Source organism: Petaurus breviceps, unplaced genomic scaffold (genome assembly GCF_028583685.1).
Source record: "Petaurus breviceps papuanus isolate PSGF00001 unplaced genomic scaffold, PetGlider_PUasm1.0 90903, whole genome shotgun sequence".
Classification (NCBI taxonomy): Eukaryota; Metazoa; Chordata; class Mammalia; order Diprotodontia; family Petauridae; genus Petaurus; species Petaurus breviceps.
In genome coordinates, this window is record NW_027187376.1 from 15,839,519 (window position 1) to 15,860,647 (window position 21,129).

At 34.6% G+C, this 21,129-nt stretch overlaps 1 protein-coding gene across 1 annotated transcript in view; it reads right to left on the minus strand.

The window, feature by feature from the left end:
- The window catches only part of PARD3B (par-3 family cell polarity regulator beta), a 1,344,967-nt gene that overhangs the window by 598,817 nt on the left and 725,021 nt on the right, over window positions 1-21,129 (minus strand). The window contains exons 5-8 of the mRNA XM_069075096.1: window positions 20,590-20,678; window positions 9,657-9,743; window positions 2,011-2,136; window positions 114-469 (exon numbers count right to left, since the gene is read on the minus strand). Coding sequence (XP_068931197.1) covers window positions 114-469; window positions 2,011-2,136; window positions 9,657-9,743; window positions 20,590-20,678 — 658 coding nt within the window. The remainder of the gene's footprint in view (window positions 1-113; window positions 470-2,010; window positions 2,137-9,656; window positions 9,744-20,589; window positions 20,679-21,129) is intronic.

Here is a 21,129-nt window from a genome sequence, read left to right on the forward strand (position 1 = left end):
TAAGCACATACTTGATTCATTCTAATACTTTGATTTAAAGTAATGTAAAGAATATGAATTCACTTAGCCTTAAATGTCACAATAGGACATAATACCTGAGATTCAATAGTTACCTTTCTTAAGGTCAATCTTAATTTTCTTTGCATTTTTCTTGCTTCCAAACCCCATTAGGGGAGAAAGTGATGGTGATGACTTTCTTCCTAGTCTTGGTATTCTGGGGCTCCTGTTTTCTTGGCTAGAGATCTGTGATTCTATCTCCGGACTGCTTGCTCCTGTCAGGTTGATTGGTTTCAATGCTGGCTTTCCTTGGATTGGAGGGGATACCTTTGTTCTCAAAACAACATCACTGTTACCAAAAATTCCAAGAGGTGCAATGACAGACTTTTCGTACTGTTCACGGTTGTTTGGTGGAAGCACATGTAAGAGCACATTTTGGGATTTCATCGCCTGACGGAAGACATCTTGAGCCCTTGAAAGAAAATTATTTCTATTTCAATACAGAGTAAGCTACCTTTTAAAGCTATAATCATTAGCTTAAATCATGAGGGAATAACTTATTTACTTAAGATAATTATCACCAATATCGTTAAGAACTAGGAAATCTCAAGCAGACGTTTTTAAACCTTTTTGTGTCATAGACCTCTTGGGAAGTCTGGTGAAATCTATGTTCTCCACCTCAAAAGAATGTTTTGAAACAAAATACATAGATTTATAAAAGAAATACATTATATTGAAAAAAATCAAAATATTAAGAAAAAAATTTTGTAGTCCACAGATTAAGAATACCTAATCTAGAAGTTTTTCAACTCATTATGTATCACAACAACCTTTGATTTCCATGTAAATTCTCTTTCAGTTCATAAAAAAGCTTTAATATTTTTATGCTTATTTCTGAACCAAGATAAAAAGATGAATCAGTACAGAACTAATATATTTTCTATGTGTGCATTTGAGTACCTTGATACTTAAAACAGATTTTTGATCTTATCAGTGTGGGTAGTCCTTTCAATAGTGCAGGTAAAACAACACTCCATGCCCTGATTCTTTTCCTTGTACTTCCATAAATTCCTTCAGAGAGGATCCATACAATATATTGTTCTTTTGTTTCTTTATTTTCTTAACCTTCTCTATGGTGCCAACATAGGACTTTGGCTGTATACATACTGACTCTCATATTAAAATCATCATTTGTGTGTGTTTATTATCTAAAAATGGTAGTTGGGTTTATGACCCATTGTCCAAGCAGCTCTAAACATGTCACCATCAGGGGTTGCTAGTCTTTATTAGAGATTGTTAGCATATTAAAAAGCTTATTATAAACTTCTTTGTTTGTAGAAGTCTGTAATGTCTTTAGCACACTTTTGATTTTCTAACATTCCCTCATGAAGAACAGTCCCTCATATGCTTTTATTTATCTTCTGATCCAATCTAAACCATTAGAGTACTCTTTTGCAGAAGTTTAACAGCAAGAACTTAGGTATTTGCTAATTTTATAGTAGGGTATTTTCATAAAATTTGCACATGAAGACAAAAAGATAAATGTTTGCTCATATTTAAATTTAAAATTATTTATTTTAGCCTCTATTAGTCATTGAGTCCTGACAAACTCCTATCACAGATTTTCAGACTAATGGATACTGCTGACATCTCGTAAGTTAATTAACAAGCTGAATCAACAGTCTGTGAAAATAGTCATTAAACACTAGCCTAAGTGACCCACGTTCCAAGAAAAACAAACGCCATCCATTGATACCAAAGCATGACAACCATTCAGACAGGAAGGTTTGCTATAGTCTGTGGCTTAACATATACAGGGTTGCCAGTGACACATGTGGGGCCACCCCTGAGTGTGCTCAAACATAGAATGCATTTCTAAATGGATGTACTGGGGATCATTTGTAGGAAACTGACCAGAAGTTCTACCTACAATTTTGCCCATAATGAGCTCAATAACTATTATAAGCATTCTGGGGATCAATAAAGTAAATACAACAATAAAAAAGTGCTTACTGAGCAAAGGTTTTGTCTATGAGATCCACATTGTTGATTTTTACGATGCATTCATTTTCATGAAATAGTCCATCCCGTTTAGACCTGCTGTTTTCCTCAATACCCCGGATAAAGAGCCCTAGAATCCTGAAAAACAAAGAATGAGGGCAAAATAAAATCAGATTAATCATGTATCATCCATGTACAATTATTCCAAAAATAAGAGCTCATCCAAAGCAATGTGCCTCTTACCTATTTCACTACTGTTTGAATTGTAAGTTAAAAGGGAGAGTTTACAACAATAACAACATATGTCTTTAGTGAAACAAGTATTCCAAGGATAACACACATTGTACTAACCAAGAGAGAATTAATCTGTGACCTCATTTCTAATGTTTCCAGTAACTCAGCAAAGGCTATTAGGGTTTAGTGGAATTGAGAAGACAAGATTCACTTGTTTGGGATAGTAACATCACAGCTTCCTGTAATGAGTGAATCAGAGAACAGAATCAAGATAGCAACTTTTCATTTAAAAAAAGAGGATGGGTTGGAGCTTGAATTAAAAAAAAATCACATTTCCTGAATTTGCTTTTTTGCATTGTACTAAAAATCACACACACACACACACACACACACACACACACACACACACACACACCAAATGAGCTGGCTGAAATTTATCTAGTTTTATTTTAATTAAGTGTCAATCAGATGTTTCATCTTTGGCATGGCGGTGACTGAGTTTTCAAAGGTTATGCCAGTGAAGCCCAAGTCCTAGTAGGTTCTATTAAGTTGAAAAGGGTATAGCTATGAGTTCAGTGGCCCAGTGTCTGCCATCCAAGGACCAGCCTGAGTATAGAGTCTCAATACGAAAAGGTTGATTGCCATAAGATCAGAGTCTGTGGACTGGATGAAATTAAGCAAGTGGCACTATCCCCCTGTTTTCAATGACAGGAAACAAATGTCATTTGCTATCAGTCCCTGTTTCATTATATATCACAAAAATGACCTTTGACGTCTATCCAGTTTACAGTTAAGCATGGTTCTGTCAATAAATTCTTCTTGGAAAGTTAAGTGTTTCAGGTCAGGAAGGTACACATTGCATAGAGAAATTGAAATGTACTACCTCTAGTGGGTTACAGTGTCTCGTGACCCAGACAAAAGTTAAAGCACTGACTTAGTTTTAAATCCTCCATTTTGGGACATCAATCGTACTTTTATTGGGTACTTACTAAGTAACTCAAGTTGGAGGGAACAAAGCCAACCCACATGAAACAATTGCTACATTGTTTGGTATGGTCTACAAGTTATATAGGAATTCAGAGAAGGGTAGATCAATGAAAGCTTGGAGTTCTTAGTAAAGGCTTCAGAGAGAAGGTGAGAATTAATCTATACACTGAAAAAATCTATATATTTTGATAGGCAACATAGAGCAAGGGGAAACAAGAGGAAGATTCAGGGGAGGGGAAAAAAACATGACCAAAGGTACAGAGGTACAAATGATCATGGCAGCATAGTGTAATGGAAAGTGTTGAGTTTGATGTCAAATGATGCAGGTTCAAATTTCCTTTCAGTTCTGTGACCTGTGACAAGTTACTCAATCAATTTTCTCATCTGTAAATTAAGATAGGTGGTTCAAATGACCTCTGAGGACCCTTCCAGCTCCAAATCTATGATCTAATTATACTATGTGAGATCAAACCATATGCTTGCAGGATAATAAGGAGACCAGGCTGATGAGTGGGCATGGGTGGGAGTTGGGCAAACATAAGACAAAGCATTTAAAGAGTAGGGTGGAACCAGATTAAATAAAGCACAGGAAATACAATTAATTTAATAGAAAATAATAAATACTTGAATATTGAGTAAGGAAATTATAAATTCAGTACCTTAACAAGTATCTTTTGTCTTTCTTGGTATGCCCTGCACTAGGCATGGTACCTAGTATATAGTAAGTACTTAAAAAATGTTTATTGATTGATTCTTTCAGATGCAGGCTTTAAAAAAAATCTTTTTTTTTGCATTTTGGAGTTGGAGGGCAGGGTAATTGGGGTTAAGTGATTTGCCCAAGGTCACATGGCTAGTACATGTTAAATATCTGAGGCCGGATTTGAACTCAGGTTCTCCTGACCCCAGGGCCAGTGCTCTATTCACTGCACAACCTAGCCACCCCAGAATGTAGGCTTTAAGAAAAGACTGGAGTCAGTGAGAACAATCAGGACTGAGAAGTGGCAAGAGAAATATAAAAGACAATGAATAGGGAAATCCAGATCTTTATTATATTTCACCTTTATTTCCAACTGTTGAATTTTATTAAGAAGAAGAAAAAAAGGAATAAAATTATACATATTTACATTGCTTCCTTTTTGGGAATCCTCTTCTCCTCCCAATGTCACAGGATTCTAATTATAACTCAAAGTTAGGGAAGTATTTTCATTTGCCCTATCCCGATCTGTAAGAAGAATTTTAAAGCATATAGATACATAATAAATGCAACTTTATTTATGTGTGTGTGTGTGTGTGTGTGTGTGTGTGAGAGAGAGAGAGAGAGAGAGAGAGAGAGAGAGAGAGAGAGAGAGAGAGAGAGAGAGACACTTTGTCATTTTCTTTTATACAGATGCCTGGTGGGATATTACAATGGTTCCTTTTCTCTAAATCTAAAATATAAATAAAATATGAGTGCTTTTTATGAGAGAATAATATGGTCACAAATGGAAAAAGGGCAGCCTATAATGAAAGTATAGGTGAAAATGTATAGCTCCTGTTTGGATTAGTCCCCAAATATTGAGCCATTGCCTCAAGGGGTTAGTAGTTTAATTAGCATAGACATTCTGTACTCTTGAATGGACAGAGCTCATGTGGTGATATTTACTGGAATGTCTCCACTGCAAAAATGCTCAATGAAAACTACATGGTGATGAAGTGATGTTACAGATAATAATGGAGCCTATTCTATGGAAAGCTTAAGGTTGCTAGCTTATAAAGGGAGATAAAGTTGAAAACTTTTAAAATTCTAGAAAGTTAGTGAATCCACCCAGAGTGTTCATTAAAATAGAAATAGAAAAAATAGATTTGCTATTTTTTTTAAGCAATTGGGGTTAAGTAACTTGCTCAAGGTTACGCGGCCAGTTATTCCTGGGTGTGGTGCTAAGTATCTGAGCCCAGATTTGATCCCCAAGTCATCCCGACACTGGAGCCAGTGCTCTTACTTGCTGTGCTACCTGGCCACCCCTAGACTTGCTATTTGATGAAAGATCCAGGTTTCAAGTCAGATTTAAGGTGCTTATAAGGGCAGTGTAAAAGTAGTCCATACATAATTTCCAAAACAGAATAGAATATTAAAAGAATCCAATTTTAACTATAATGATAAATACTACAATATTTAACATTAAATATAGAGGATATGTTATTTACTGACAATAAAGACCAGATTATGAATTATTAACTGGAAAGCATTTTATTTTTTCATAGTCTGAATTTCCAATATAGTGAGTTCATAAGAACAAATCTATTATGGGACTCACAAATATTTCTAAACCACAGTTTTTATAAGCAAGTATTTTGTTAACAGGCATCCAAATATTCCATCAACTTAATTCTTCCCAACATCAGTCATGTAAAATTACTTTCTAGAACTGACTTTGATATTTTTGTAGCTGAATTAATTTTGGGGGGCATAGGACTAAGTTTTAGTTAATAGATCATAGCTTGTCATATGTAATGGGGTCCCTAACAATCTGAAAATGCTGACTTTCTATGAAGAATTTATTGACAGAACATGTCTACATAGGAAATACATTTATGTAAAAGTTAATTTTATATCATTTAAAACTAATGGATATTATTGGTTTGGGGACCAACACTACATGACTTCTGCTCTCTCTCTTCTGTGGCAAGGGCAGAGAACCCCTGACAATTTCCTTCAGTTCAAATACTTTGGTAACTGCAGGTGTGCCACAGGGGATAATCCCCTCATTGTGGACAGATGTAGCTAGCTTATTCAAAACCAAGAATCAAGCACAGTGATTTATCAGCTAATTGTTATGTCAAATCACATAAAATTATCAGTAAGTTCAATTTAATTAAACAATACCTAAGAACCTACTATTTGTAAAATATGTGGACTACAAATATGAAAGATGACAGATCCCTGCCCTACATCACCTTACAGAGAGTCCACAGCTTTAGAACTGTTCACACCCACTAACATTCAAGCCTAAAGTATGTGATATGTTTTTATTTGTTTTTCTTCTCTTTATTTCCAGTCTGCTCCCTTTCATCCTTTCATGTGTCTCTTACCAAACCCTTGGTCCTTTCTGCCTTCCCTTGGTATATCTTTCCTTCCTTCCTTCCTTCCTTCCTTCCTTCCTTCCTTCCTTCCCTTCCTTCCTTCCTTCCTTCCTTTCCTTTCCTTTCTTCCTTTCCTTCCTTCCCCTGTATTTTTTAATATTATATCCCTTTTCTTTTTTTCCTACTTTCTACCTCGTACTTGAAACATATAATACACATACACAGACACCTGTTATAATTATTTAGTGATAATATAATTGTAAACATTTTCTCTTTTGTGTTCTTGAGTTTAAAAGGTAAGTTACATGTATTATGCCAATAGAAGATAAAAGGGGCCTGAGTTGCCTTTAATTTGTGAGTAGGCCTCATTTTAATTTTTATTTTTTCCTCTGACATTCAGTGATCCTGGGAAATAAAAACAGAAAAAAACCCCATTCACTGCCCTGTCATAAGCTATGTCTCATTAGATCTTAACTATTAAACCATTGACTAGTAAAGAAGACTCCTATTTACAACTAAGTATTCCATAGTAGGTTAAAGTGTCTCATAACAGGTGCAATTGCACTGTGTTAAAGACTAGAAATTGGGAGGCAAGAAAAGTAAAGGCAATATATAGATTAAATTGCAGTCATAGTCAAAGTGTTAAATATAAATTCAATTTGAATTAATAATACAAACCAATAAAATGGAAGGAAACTAAGAACTAAATCTTCTATTCTAACCTTAATTCACCCTACTATGCCCAAACAGTGAAACCATATGGTACTATAAAGTCAGCCACTTGTTTGACATCTTTCCATGTACTAAGACACATGGGTTGAGTTAAGTATGCTTTCTCAGGCTGAACTCATTATTCCTTAACTTTTATTGGTTCATGTCTCCACTTCTACATTATTTTAATGTATTTTGTAATTAAATTTCCTTTCTATAATACTAGTGGATAGTATAAAGAAATGGAAGAATGATTCCACTGAGTTATAGAATGGAAAGGTGCCCATTCTCTGCTTATCAACTTATAAAACTATATTATGGTAGTTATTTTGAAAGTTTAGGCAAGATACCATTACTATTCTAGAAAATCAAGAATGCAAAAAGTAAACCATAAGAGCCAGATATTTGTAATCTCAGGCTTTTACTTTGTCTTCCACATTTGAACAATAGCATACACTGTGGGAGGTTGATTTACTCTTCTATAGTATAAACTTTTCCATGCAACTGTTGAAAATGAAGTATGTTCACTATCACAGGGCACATTTCCTCACATTTGCCTTAAATGGAAAGTTCCTATACTATATTCAAGTTTGATTAAGTTAAAAGGACTAGTAATTTAACCACATTGGTAGCCCCAAACTTTATCCATACACTTCTGCCAAAAACCATTCCAATTTCTTAAGACAACTTGGTAAATATTAATCCTGTCTGTCAAAAAAACAAAACAGCTTGTTCAGTGCCATAACCCATAATGTTTATAAACAAGGTTATTAACATGCACAGGGAATGAGCCAATGAGCACTACCAGCTTTTCAGCTCATTTCTTTTTAAGGGGTATTCATTTCCATGAGAAGTTGGCATCGAATGTATTTGCAAAAAGGTGATGACATGGCAGTTACAGGTAGCAGATGGCTACCTGCTGTACACAAAGCCAACCCAAATATCAGTGCTAAATCTGGACTTGCCTAACAGGACAGTAAATATTCACGGGCAATAAACTAATATTAAATAACCTTATAAGAAGATTGTTCCAGTGGAAAGAACTTTGAACTGGTATTCAGTAGACTTGAGTTCTAGTTCTGACTCACAAAGGTTATGTGATCTACAACTCTGTTGTTGTGTCATTTTTCAGTCATGTCCAACTCTTTGTGACACCCTTTGGGGTTTTTTTGGCAAAGATACTTTGGTTTGCCATTTGTTTCTCCAGCTCATTTTACATATGAGGAAACCAGGCAAATAGAGTTAAGTGACTCTCTCAGGGTCACACAGCTAGTATTGGAAGTCATAAACATGAGTCTTCCTGACTCTAGACCTGGTACTCTTATACATTGTGCCACCTAGCTGCCCTTTCTATACCTCTAGAGGGGAACATAAAGACCATTAGTCCAGCCACTTAGATTTACATAGGAAGAATCAGATGCTCAGAAACACACAGTGACTTGCCCAGGGTTATACTGGTAAGTGAGCAGTAGAGCCAGAATTCAAACCCAGGACTTCAGATTCTAAATGTAATATTTGTTCAACTATAACTGCCCTAATTAGTGGTGTGACCTTGGGGCAAACCATTTCAAGTCTCTAGTTTTAGTTTCTGTAGAGAGCAGGGAGTTCTATTAGATATTTAAAGTCCCTTCTAGCCTGAAAATTGTGTGATTCAATGACTCACTTTTCATAGCTTAAGAAAGTTAACCAATTAATGAATCTCATGTAATGATTAGAATGTAAAATGGATTTTGAAAAAAAAATGGACTTCTCATGTCAATTTCAGTTTTAGGGCTTGAGGCAGTCTTGTAATAGGGAAAAGTGATGTCATTTCTGCATCCAGTAATTTTGAGGTTCTTAGTGAGTTTTTTCATATTATCTCTTAGGGCATAAATTTCAATTTCTACCCAGGAAAAACTTTAACATCTATGTTAGGTGTATAAGAAAACATTCTGGAAATGTTGACATAATATTAATGACTATGCATCAATATAGATTTAGCAATAAAATGGGCTTTTGGCATCTGAACTGCCTGTAATACATCATTTTCAATTGAATTAATTTTATTTCAATAGAGAAATTAATGTTATGGCTGTATTTTGCCATGGTAGTTAAAATCTACCAAACATTAAAAAAAAATGTATCCTCACTTTATCTACAGCAGGAACTATGATGATTCCTAACAGAAATTTTTAACAAAATCCCTTTTGATTATTCCCATTTTCTACACATTAGAGGCTACTTGACCATGTAAGCTATAATCACAGTTGATGTATCAAGTTAGTTTTTACTTTGCATTCATTTATTGAAGTGTATTTTTGTGAATAATGACATTCTGATGGGACGTTTGTCTAGTAATACGAGGTAATGGTAAGATATTCACTAGGGAATCTTCTTATTTACCAAGTCTGCAGCAGGAATGCTTCAAGGAAGCCGTTCATAATTAATTTTAAGTGCAGATACCATGATTGATTTTTTTTTAACCCACTTCATGTAAGTGGACTGTTTTTATTTTGTTTCTAACATGTAAGTAGCATAACAAAGTGGTCAACAAAGGAATATGTTGAGGCCTATTACTGAATAATAGAGATGCACACTTAACCCTCTTGTGGAAAATGTTTCAGAAAATGAACTCAATCGAGCTTTTTTCATTAACATGGGTTTCCGAAATAAGGAAAACATCTTACCTTCCACTCAGTGATGAAAAGAAGGGCACTACATGTATCCCCAGAGGGCCACCTTCCCCAGAAATCTCTACTGTTCTTGTCATATCACTGAAATAAAGAAAGCAAGAGCACAGATGTGTCTCTGTTCAAGATGAGATGAGGTACATTTTTTAAAAGTAGGAAAATACCTCCCATTCACACAGTCAAGAAAACATAAAAATAGTACATGATTTTGGGAGGTTATGCAGAAGAGGCTGCCAGTAAATAGGTTTAAAGGAATATCTTACTCTTGATTTTTCCTCCCATCCAGGAGAACAATTGAAAATGACTATCCATCAAAATAACTTCTTACTTCCCTCAATCTGCATATATATATTTAAAAGTTTTCAAGTGATGCTAGAACAATGAAAACATACATTTGAAAATATCATATATTTCATGAAATATATGCAAACTATAACACATGTGATTAACTTTTTAAATCAAGATTTTTTAAAATTCAAAATAGAAGAAAAAGAAGGGCAAAAGTATATTGTTTAGCAAGGAATACATAGGACCAAATTAAAAATATATATATATATATATATCTGTAGTCTTAATTAGTAATATGTATTAATTATCTTTAAAGTATTTTAGATAAAGAATTAAATTTACTTTTTCAACCAAGCACCAGGAATACAAGGAAGATATTCCCCAAATTATCTTTTTTTTCCTCTTTAAAGACAGAAAAAAAGAAAACAGAAGTGACATAAAAATATATTCTTGAAAGAAATGTGGAAATCTTGACCTACCTAACCCATAACAGATTATGCAAAGGAGATGCAAGGAACATCAATGGAAAGTGTGCATGACTGAAATATACACACAACATCCTTTACTCCTTCCAAGGCAAAGGTAACTTATTTCCTGAGTAATAAAGAGCTTAACTAACAGACTTCTGTTAGCATAATAATAAGGAACAATTAATGCTACTTTTGCCCTATAGATAACAAATATAAATGCCATAGAAAAAATGTCAAAGCTGAATAAGAAAATATTTACAACATAGAGAGAGCTAGCAGGACACTATTATATCCTATTTACATGAAAATGACTTTAAACTTGATGTCAAACCCCAAACTACAATTGCTAGAAATGCTTTTTCTCATCCAAATTGAAAATGGTAGAATTATGGCTTTTTTCTGGAAAGTTAGCAAAGGTATTAAGAGAGTATTTTGTGTGAAGTCCTTAATGAATTCACTAGGCATGAAATATTCTCTAAATTACCAGTAATCTAATATGACTATATTAGCTATATTCTGTCAAGCGGAATAAGTTTATTTTTCTTGTTATTTTTCTATGTAAACCTTTTAAAATTAAGCTTTTCAAAAGAAGCGTGTCAATTCCCAGTGTGTGTAGAGAGAGGATGAAATTCCAAAGCTAGTAATAAATTCCAAATTAATAGTACCACATAGATACTGTCATTACTTGAAACTTGTTCAGTCAAGTAGCCTACGTCAGAAGCCTCAAATTAGAGAACCAAGACACATCTTCATATGAATAAAATGATATTTCAGGGTATATAAAACTCAATCATTCTTGCTATATAATGTTGAAAATGGTAATTGTTAGGTGTTCATATAATATCAAGAGAGAGGAAATATTAAAAATCATAAAGTATCACTTGGAAATGTCTCCATTCCCCTGATTCTACAGCTATCTAGAGAATGGAATATGACTTTTGATAAGCCAGTAATCAATCCTTTTAATAGAATCACAGATTCATAATTCAGGATGGTACCTTAGAGATAACATTTAGTCCTGGGGGCTGCAAGGAGGACCTGGGAGACAGCTTAGCTATTACAAGGGGATAGCATACAGTCATGCATTTTCTCAAATGATAGATAGCAATATTCTAGGTAGTATGATGCAGTAATGTACATTTTTTTTGTTTCATTATAAGGATTTCTTCATACTCAAAAAGTTTGGGAACCACTGACTTTGTCAATTTTTCAGCATGAAATGCAGAGTTTGAGGATAATGACAGTGTACCCCATTTTAAACAATCATCAGGATTAGAAGCCTGCTTTATCCTGATAAAATATATCTATGCCTAAGTACTCAGAGTTTCTTATCTTTAGTATTTCCAATATTTTATATTTATGTATATGTACAAAAACAATAAAAAAGTTTCACATAATCTACTATTAAATTCCAGAGAGTGTGTTTGTGTGTGTATACATACACATTTGGATTTCCTATATATGGTATACTGTAAATTATGTTAAGAAAATAGATTTCTGTTTAATACTTTGCTCAAGTGGAAAAGAATAAAAAATAAATGCTAATCTTATAGAGGATAAAATGTTCCCCAAATCATTTATAATAAAAAATTTCAACTGAACAAAACAACCCCTTCTATAGCACATGATACCTTGTGCCATATTAATACTTAATTCTTATCTTCTTGTTATCATATATTCTTTATATTAACTTAATATAAAAAATAATCTTTGACCATCCCTGATTAGAATGAAGGCCACTCTTCTCAATCATATTGTAGACAGTTCAGAAAATTTCAATATCTCTCTGAAGGAGTAGACAATCATTATGGATGATTCCAGAGGAAAACTGCACATGGATTTTGACCGTATGAGCATTGAGGTCAGTCTCTCTTGATAGAAGGGAAAAAAAAAAAACCCAGGTTGACAGGTGGTAGGGAAATTCAAAGGAAATTTTGATGGTTCACACAATATGTAGTTGTGTAAATCATTGTGAATGACACACATCCTGTTTTTTTTTTTTTTACTCATTTCCCAATCATCAATGTTGTCATTCAAAAGAATGGTTGAATGGCCAAAATTAGAAACTTTCATATGAAAAATATATTTTCAAGGTATGCATAAGACCAGTGGCTATTTGTCCTATAACTCAAATACCAAAAGATGTGTGGATTCTTTAAGGAAAGGATATTAAACTCATAACTTTAATTCTTCAGGACTATGAAATTCAGTGATTCCTCACCAAACAGCATCTCTGGAAGAGTTTCTCATTAAAAAGATAAACTTTGTTTGAGGGACAACTTTGGGGTTATTGAAAGCACTGAGTAATTTTCTTTTTTTTAATTAATTTATTTAATTTTAGTTTTCAACATTCACTTCCACTACCTTTTGAATTTTAAATTTTCTCTCCCTTCCCTTTCCCCCTCCCCAAGAAGGAATGCAATGTGATAAAGACTCTACATATACGTTCTTGTTAAACATATTTTCACATTAGTCATGCTTTAAAGAAGAGTTAGAATGAATGTGAGAAAGAAAAAAAAAACAGAAAAGAGAGAGAAAATAGTATGCTTTTATCTGCGTTCAGAATCCATAGTTCTTTTTCTGGATGTGGATAGGATTTTCCATCATGAGTCTTTTGTAGTTGTCTGAGATTCTTCTGTTTCTAGGAAGAGCCAAGTCTGTCAAAACTAGTCTTCACACAATGAGGCTGTTACTGTTTACAATGTTCTCTTGATTCTGCTTATTTCACTCAGCATCAATTCACACAAGTCTTTCTAGGTTTTTACTGAGTAATTTTCAAAAGACTGTTCAGGCTGTTCTCCTATTTAGTTCTAAGACAAGCTCATTGGCTGTCTGCTACATGTGTCAAAGACAAAGGTACAGAGACCAGGTCTTTGGAGTGTTCATCTAACTGAATATCACAGTCTAGACAAAAAGCATTCTTGGTTGGGTTGCTTGTTCTTTGGTGGTTAGTTAAATTGCACTCTCTTTAAATGATTGCAAATCTCAATTAAGAGGCTCTGAAATGTTAGCTGCAAAGAGGAGGATGGGAAAAACCACATGATCTATAGGAAACCCATTTTCCTTTAGACTTTGGGGTGGACCTTCTCTGTGACAATGACAAATACCTCTGGCTAGCATAGATGCCCCCATTTTATATCTTGTTTGATGTTAGCAATCAGAAGAGTCAGAGTTATTTCTGTAACTATACTTCTTGAGAAATCTGGTGTGGTCTGGGCATAAACTTAGTGATATATAATGTAGGAGGAGAGCCAGTAATCTAGAGCCAGATCTACTGAAATTCTGCCTCTTTCAGCAATGTGTTCACTTTTCTCCTATCAGTCAATGGATGCCAGTAGTTCAAAGCAAAGGAATTTAGTGAACTAGACTAAATAAAAAGTTTCGACATAGAACATTCACTTCATAAATATAAGGCATGCTCTCCCAGAAATATTCACAATCAGTGGAAAGAGTTGTCAAGCAATAGGGATCATATATGAGGGGCCCATACCTGAGGAAATTTTGGGGGAGAGAAATTCACACCTTTGATTGATAGTGGATCCCAATGTTTTCTGTGGCAGCATTATACTGCTCACCCTTTAGACCTCTTCTTCAGTGGGCATAGCAACCCTGATGGCCATGACTTAAGACTTACGGCCACTACTAGGCTTAATAGATCTATTGTTTGCTAGGCTTGTTATTTCTTGCTGTGCTGATTTTTTAGTCTTCTCTGATTTCCATATCACCTCAACTATTTTGGCTTCTCTCTTCTAGGATATAATGATTGAATATGTCTCAGTACTAAGGGAAAACTGACAATTATTTGGTCTTAGTTATCATACCTATATGATAAAAACCAATCGCACAATCATTACTCATCTCCTATTTCTGTGATAGATATAAAAGTCTTCTTATTATCATTGCACAGGTGTTGTTGTTGTGTTTTTGTACTTCATTTTCAAAGATGACCATGGCATCAGGGAAATGATGACATGACTTGCAGTTGACTTGGATGAGTGAGATCACCGGTCAGTCTCACTTTCTTCTCCAGAGCCATCTGGATCCAGTGACCAGATTCATCAAGAAGACTGGAGATAGCCCAGAATGCATTGGGAGGCCCTGGCCCTTGTAAACTAAGGTCTTTTCAGGTTCTCATTTTGAGAGAAACAGAAAAATAAAGGCTTAAGAGGCAAAGTCAGTGATTTGCACTGATCTAGACTGAATTCTTGTGTCTCCTCTAAATAATTATTAGTAGCAAAGACTAATAGATTGGAGGTACGTTTTGGCTAGCCAAAACCTCAGTCTCCTGAAGGCTAATTTAACATTGGTTTTGATTTTTGCTCTATAAAGCTTATAGTCTTAATACACAAGTTATATGGAAAGAATTTCCCCATCAACAAGCAACATTTTCTGCCTGTTAAAATGTAATCAATTTAATTTTGGTTGGGTGATTTTCTTTAATGATAGTCTAACATTCTTCTTGAAGAATGAACTCTAGCTATACACAGGAAAACATTCTTATATTCTACAAGCCTTTCACATCTCTTTATTTCTTATATTTGCTTTGCTCTCCTATGCTCATCTTTTCATTAAACTGTCAGAGTATTAAATATACACACATGCACACACACACAATTAACTCAGAGGGTCTTGTTAAAATTTTTTATAGCATTTCTCTAATCCTAATCCTCTGTAACAAATGTTGGCACATAAATTGTAATCAACAGTAAATAAATGCTTATGACAGAAGCACTACAATACAAGACAGTCAAGTGTCTTGTAAAATGGCTGCATTTGAAATAAATAAAATGATATATTCCTCCTTTTTCTAACCACTTGTGAACCATTCTTCCCCATTTAGATGCAAGTTCCTTTTGTCTTCTGTATTATATCTAACAAAAATGTCCAAATTCATATAATGTAATTCTCCCAGTAGCAACTTGCACATATTGGTCACTGCACAAGTATATCATATTTATAATACCAATAGTAAAGTTAGTGTGAAAAAACTAGAATGATTCTTAGCACTCTCTCCCTCTGACAATGATACAGAAGACTGAGAAATAACTTATCTTTCTATTTCAGGGGTAACCCTGTCCAAAAAATTCATAACTAAGCAGTCATTAATTCATCTTGTTCTAGAATCCTTTAAAACATGTGTATTTGTATGTGTGAGTGTGTATGTGCATGTGTGCCTTACATTTAATAGGCTTAAGATTGATTTTTGCTTTAATGGATTCTGATTGTCCTTTCTAATATCTGAGCAAACTATTGTGCTATCTTTAAACCTAACAATCACCACTTTCCCTTTTCATTAGAAATTGCTTTTATATCTGTTAACCTACTAGCTAGCACGGAGAAAGGTATGAAAGGATTTCAGACCTATTGATTATAATTTACATGTTGTTTTTGAATATCTGATATATTTAACACAAAAAAGATTACAAGTATTTCAGAGGGCATATCTTACTCTGGTCTTGATCTATTACTTGTATTAAAATTAGGAGAAATTACCATAAAAATAGAAAAAGGCAAATATATTTTTGACTCTTTTGAAGAAAAAAAGAAAATTTGGTAAAAAACAATAGTTGACCACCACATAGAATTCTTTATGTATATTATCTCTATGGATTAAAATAAATATAAGAAGTAGTATCAGGTCCTATTCATTAGACTAAATTTTTTCAAACACTGAGTTTTCTCTGAAGGTGGAATATACTTTATGAAGTCATTTTTTAATTTGACAGAATCTGTAAGAGGTTTTAAAGATCCATGATATACTAGGACTATCATGTATGTGCTTGTATTTGTATATGCATGTTCATATGCATACACTAGGGGCAGGAGATGAGAGGAAGAAACAATTGGGGCATAAGAAATAAAATAAAAGAGATGAAAAGAACAGATTGAAAAATGTGATATTTAGGAAGAAGAGAATGCCAAAGATAAATAAAAAAACAGTAATGAAACAATGGCTGATGGGTGAAGGGAGATTAGATCACATATGGAAAGTAAACAAAAAGTGGGAAAATTTAATCATATGTCAAAATAGCATAACAAATCTTAGCAGTATTTCCCTAGGCTTACTAAACACAAAACACAGCAAAACAAAAGCAGAAGGGTCTGAAGAATTAGATCAAAAAGCATTAAGAATGCTGGATGTCAGCAGACAAATGGTTATAAACAAATCACTGAAACTGAATGGCGTCATCCAAGAGGTAGGAAGAACTCAAGGTCGAAATTATGGAACTCTGGACAAAATATGTGCCTGTAGTTACAAATGCACACAGAGCATCTCAACCTCTTTAGGCTAAGATCAAGAGTACAAAGGATGCTGACACAAGTCCGTTATCAACTTGTTGAGTAACAGTTGCAAAATGTTTAATATATGCATGGTATTCCCTGATGTAATCCTGCATTCCTTTACATTTATGTATTTAGTGCAGGTTTAATCCCATGCCTAGAATGAACTCATTTTATGTTTACCTACTGAAATCTTTTGTTTCCTTTAAGGACCAACCTAAGTTATATCTTTTCCCATGAAGTCTTCCTTAATCCACCTAGACACACAGTACCTGACACAATTCTTTGCTCACAGAAGTCACATATGTTTGCTGAACTGAACTGAATTTTTGATCATGGTATGGAAGTGGGATTATAGAATGAAGTTTCCATATTTGATGTCTATAGTCAATACATTTATAATTAGGGTGAACTTGGATTTCTACCCCAAACTTAAACTATGATAATCCTCAAAGGATTCTCAAACTTCAAAAGTTTGAGAGGGAGACAGAAGAAAGAGAAACTCTGCAAAAAAGTAGTACGTTTAGGAGACTTCGTTAACCTGAACAGTAACATAAAGTGGAAACCCAAATAGATTTAAGGAGGGTTTACATAAATTTCTATGGTAGTTTCATAATGGATCATTAAGGGACATTATGGTAGATCTATTGTTAACCTTCTCTTGTGAAGAATCATCATGCTCTCCTATAAAATGGCTCCAGGTACCACTAACAGCATCAAAATACTGGGCAGGATTATTGTATAAAATGATGGTGATGGATTAACTGAGTCTTTCAGTTATTTACATGTTCTTTTCCTTACTATAAATGACTAAGAGTAGGGTTGTCTAACTGAATACTTCAAACAATCCAAATCATGGATGAATAGCATTGTTCAAAATCTTTTAAGTCTATGAATTGAATTAAATGCTTGTTCACACTATTAGTTTGTGGGGAACTAAGCCTTTCTTAGCGTTTTCTTAGAATTCCTGAAATTCCATTCCTAGTAGATACTCAGACACATTTGTTATTTGCAAATTATCCAATATAAATTCTTCATCTGGGGCTTAGGGAAAAGGATGGGGTAAAGGCATTGGACATAATTATCTTTCACATTAAACCAACATTTGCTTTCTCAACATTGCTAAAAATAATTTTAAATTACAACATGTTTATGCTAAATGATCCCAAATATTCTATCTTTTGGGATAAAAGCATAAAAAAAGACCTTTAAAACCAGTTTTTTTAAAGAAGAAAGCTTCTAAAGAAAAATTAGAAATGACTTTAGTAAAAATAAATTTTATGTGAAGGGGGTGAGAGATATTGATGCTGATAGGAAATACATGACATTATCAAGAAAACTAGGATTAGGAGTATAAGGAGGCAAGACAAGCAATGGGGAAGGAACTCAGAGAAGCCAGAGCTGGGGACATGTGCTGCAAAATATAAGAAGAAACCCGGGTACCAAGCCTGGGGCCCAATGCAAGAGACGGTATGAATCTATGCATTTCCACTGGCTTCAGGTGAGGATGGACATTCTTCTGGGATGAGCCTAGCACATATAGGAAAAGATCAGTGCTGCTCTTATAGAAGATGGTCATGCTCCCCCCAAAGGCAATCTCAATGTCAATCCTAATATAATTATGTGGAATGTTGAAGACATTTTTCTCAAAGGCCTTCTGCTTCTTTATGGAGGACAATGTTTCATTGTAATATTTGGTCAAAAGTGGATGTCCATCCTTAGCCAAGATGAAAATAGTTTGGGCAGTATAAAGAAATGACTCCTGAAACCACAGCCCCTAGCTGCTGAAACAGGCTCACTTAGGCCCCCCTCCCCTGGGTGCCTAACAATCTTTAAGAAAGTTACAGTCCCTCCCCCCTCAATTCAAGTTATCCATATAAAAGGTATTTGTTCAGTGGGGAGGGGGGTGATAAATATTAATAAGTTAGCATACAAAGGCTTAAGTATATATCAGGTAAGAAAATATCATTTATTTTCTAATTACCAGGGCATTGCTTATACCCATTACATAGGTGGGTACAGAGATCAACATTTGGCATTTGAAGAGAAAAGAGAGAGAAAACAACCTACGGAAGGGGACTAGCCATGGAGAAGGGGAGAGGTAAGCACAGCCAAAGTAAGGACAACAGTAATCTCTGTATAGCTTTAGTTTCAATTAAAAAATTATTCACAAGGATAAAAGCATATATGAAATTAAACACACACCTCAGGAAGCCTAAGACATGGTTTAGGATGCATTCTTTATTCTTTTTGAGGTAAAATCAAAGTATATTAAAAGTGATTTAAAAGAATCAGACACTGTGAGAAGGTCTCTAACTTTACTTAGGAGTTTATACACTCTATATATTGTCACTCTTAATAATAGCCTTCTTTAACTATTTATACAAATATTGATCATTAATAAGTACTGTGTTGATAAATATGCTGATTCCTATCAATTATATTTTACAGAAAAAAACATAAAGAAAAATGTTTCTTTTTCTTAATGGTATATTCCTTCCTTCTCAGTAGTCAATGTCCAATGTCTGGGGTAAAGCCTAGTTGATTGGTCTATAATACCATAAACCAGGTTCATCCATTTGCCTGTGGAAAATTACTTGGCATAGTGCCCATAAAGTGCTAAACTGGCTGTAATGGCGTAGACTTGGAGATTTAAATTTATAATCTTATGGTAAACATCACAATAGATTAAAAAAAAAGCCATCAAGTTGGAAATGTTACCAAACTTACAGAAAGATTACATTCAGAAAGAATAATAGGTATAAGGTAAGAGACTCACATTTATAACCAATCCCATTAATCTTTCCAAAAGGGAGGCTTTCTATGCTTAAAAGAGAATGCCATGAATTGAGTTCTGAAAAGCTATGGAACCCCACTACACTGGGCTAGGCAAGCAGCAGTTGTGATTGGACAGGAGAGGCTTGGCTTCAGGGAAATGAGCTAGGAGCAATGGAAGGAGGTTGCTATGAAGATTTTGGCTTGATACTAAGACAGAATTCCTTTTAAAAAATTATGGCATTTAACAATCAGAACCATCCAAAGCTTCCTCAGGGCACAGTTGATTTTTCCTCATTGGAGATCTTCAAATAGAGACTCGATGGGGATCAATCCCTTCAAAGGATTGAGCTAAAGGGGTTTCCTCTTCATAAATGGGTTGGAGCTGATGTATTCTCTAAACTTAAATGATGTTTAAGAAAAAAAAATATAACCATTCACACTTATTGTCTTTATTCAGGCTCATACAGATAAATAATACTTCATAAAAAGAGCATTATCTGGAGCGGCTAGGCAGTGCAATGAATAGAGCACTGGCCCTGGACTTAGGAGAACCCGAGTTCAAAATCCAGTCTCAGACACTTAACACAAAACTATCCATCTTAGGCAAGTCACTTAACCCCAATTGCCCTACCTTCCCCTCTCCAAAAAACAAAAAAAGAAAGAGCATCATCTTGCAAAATGAAGGACAATAATAGCTCAGGTCTACCTGAAGTCTACCAAAAATGAAATTGTTTGCCCCCCCCATATAGAGCAATAAAAAAAGGTATTCAGAAGTTTTATAGTTTGAAATGTAAATCAATACCAACAAAAATAACAGGGCTGGGAATAATGAGGGTGGTTGATCAACTCGGAGAATATGTTTGTTTTGCATACCGTGGCCAAGATTTTGCAAGACTCATAAAAGCAACACGGTTTCCTGAAAATAAGGGCCTAAGTCAAGTATGCACCACAATGGTCTCCAAAGGCAAGGTTTACAGGGTTAGTATGAAGGAAGGGAAAAAAAACAATTATTAATGAAAGCATGGTGATGTTTTCAAAAGAGCATTTCAGGTTCTGAGAAAGAACTATAGACATGTTCATGAAATGAAAAGCATACTGCTGATTGGAAGTACCTGGATATGTGTTTAGCTTTTTGTGATGTCAGCAGCTCTGGCTGTCCACTATACATGACTTCCCCATCTTCCAAACTCTGTGGTGAACCCTGTAGCAAAAGACATAGGTAAATACAGACATTCCACATAGGTTTTGAAATCAGAACAGAATGTTCTAACATTGCAGATGCCCTTGTGGTTTTGTTCTCTCTTGGTCAGATTCTCTCATCTCTGGGAAGACTTGGAAACAGGTGTTAATCATTTCAAAGCTCTCTGAGTTCTTTTCTTTCTTATTTGGTTTCTGAAATGCCCTGATAGACTTTTTACATGCAGCACAATATTAAGAGAGTTGGAAAAGATCATTTACCTTTCTGCTCATCATCTACAGACTTTTTGGGGTGGATTTTTTTTCCATATGAGCAAGGAAAAAGAAATGCCATGGGAAGACACCATTGACAGCCAGTGATGTATTGGCTTTAATGTACTGTACTTCACCGCAGCCCTCATGGCAGTAATATAAACAGAGCAAAATCCATAAAAAACATCTTGCCTTGAGAGGTC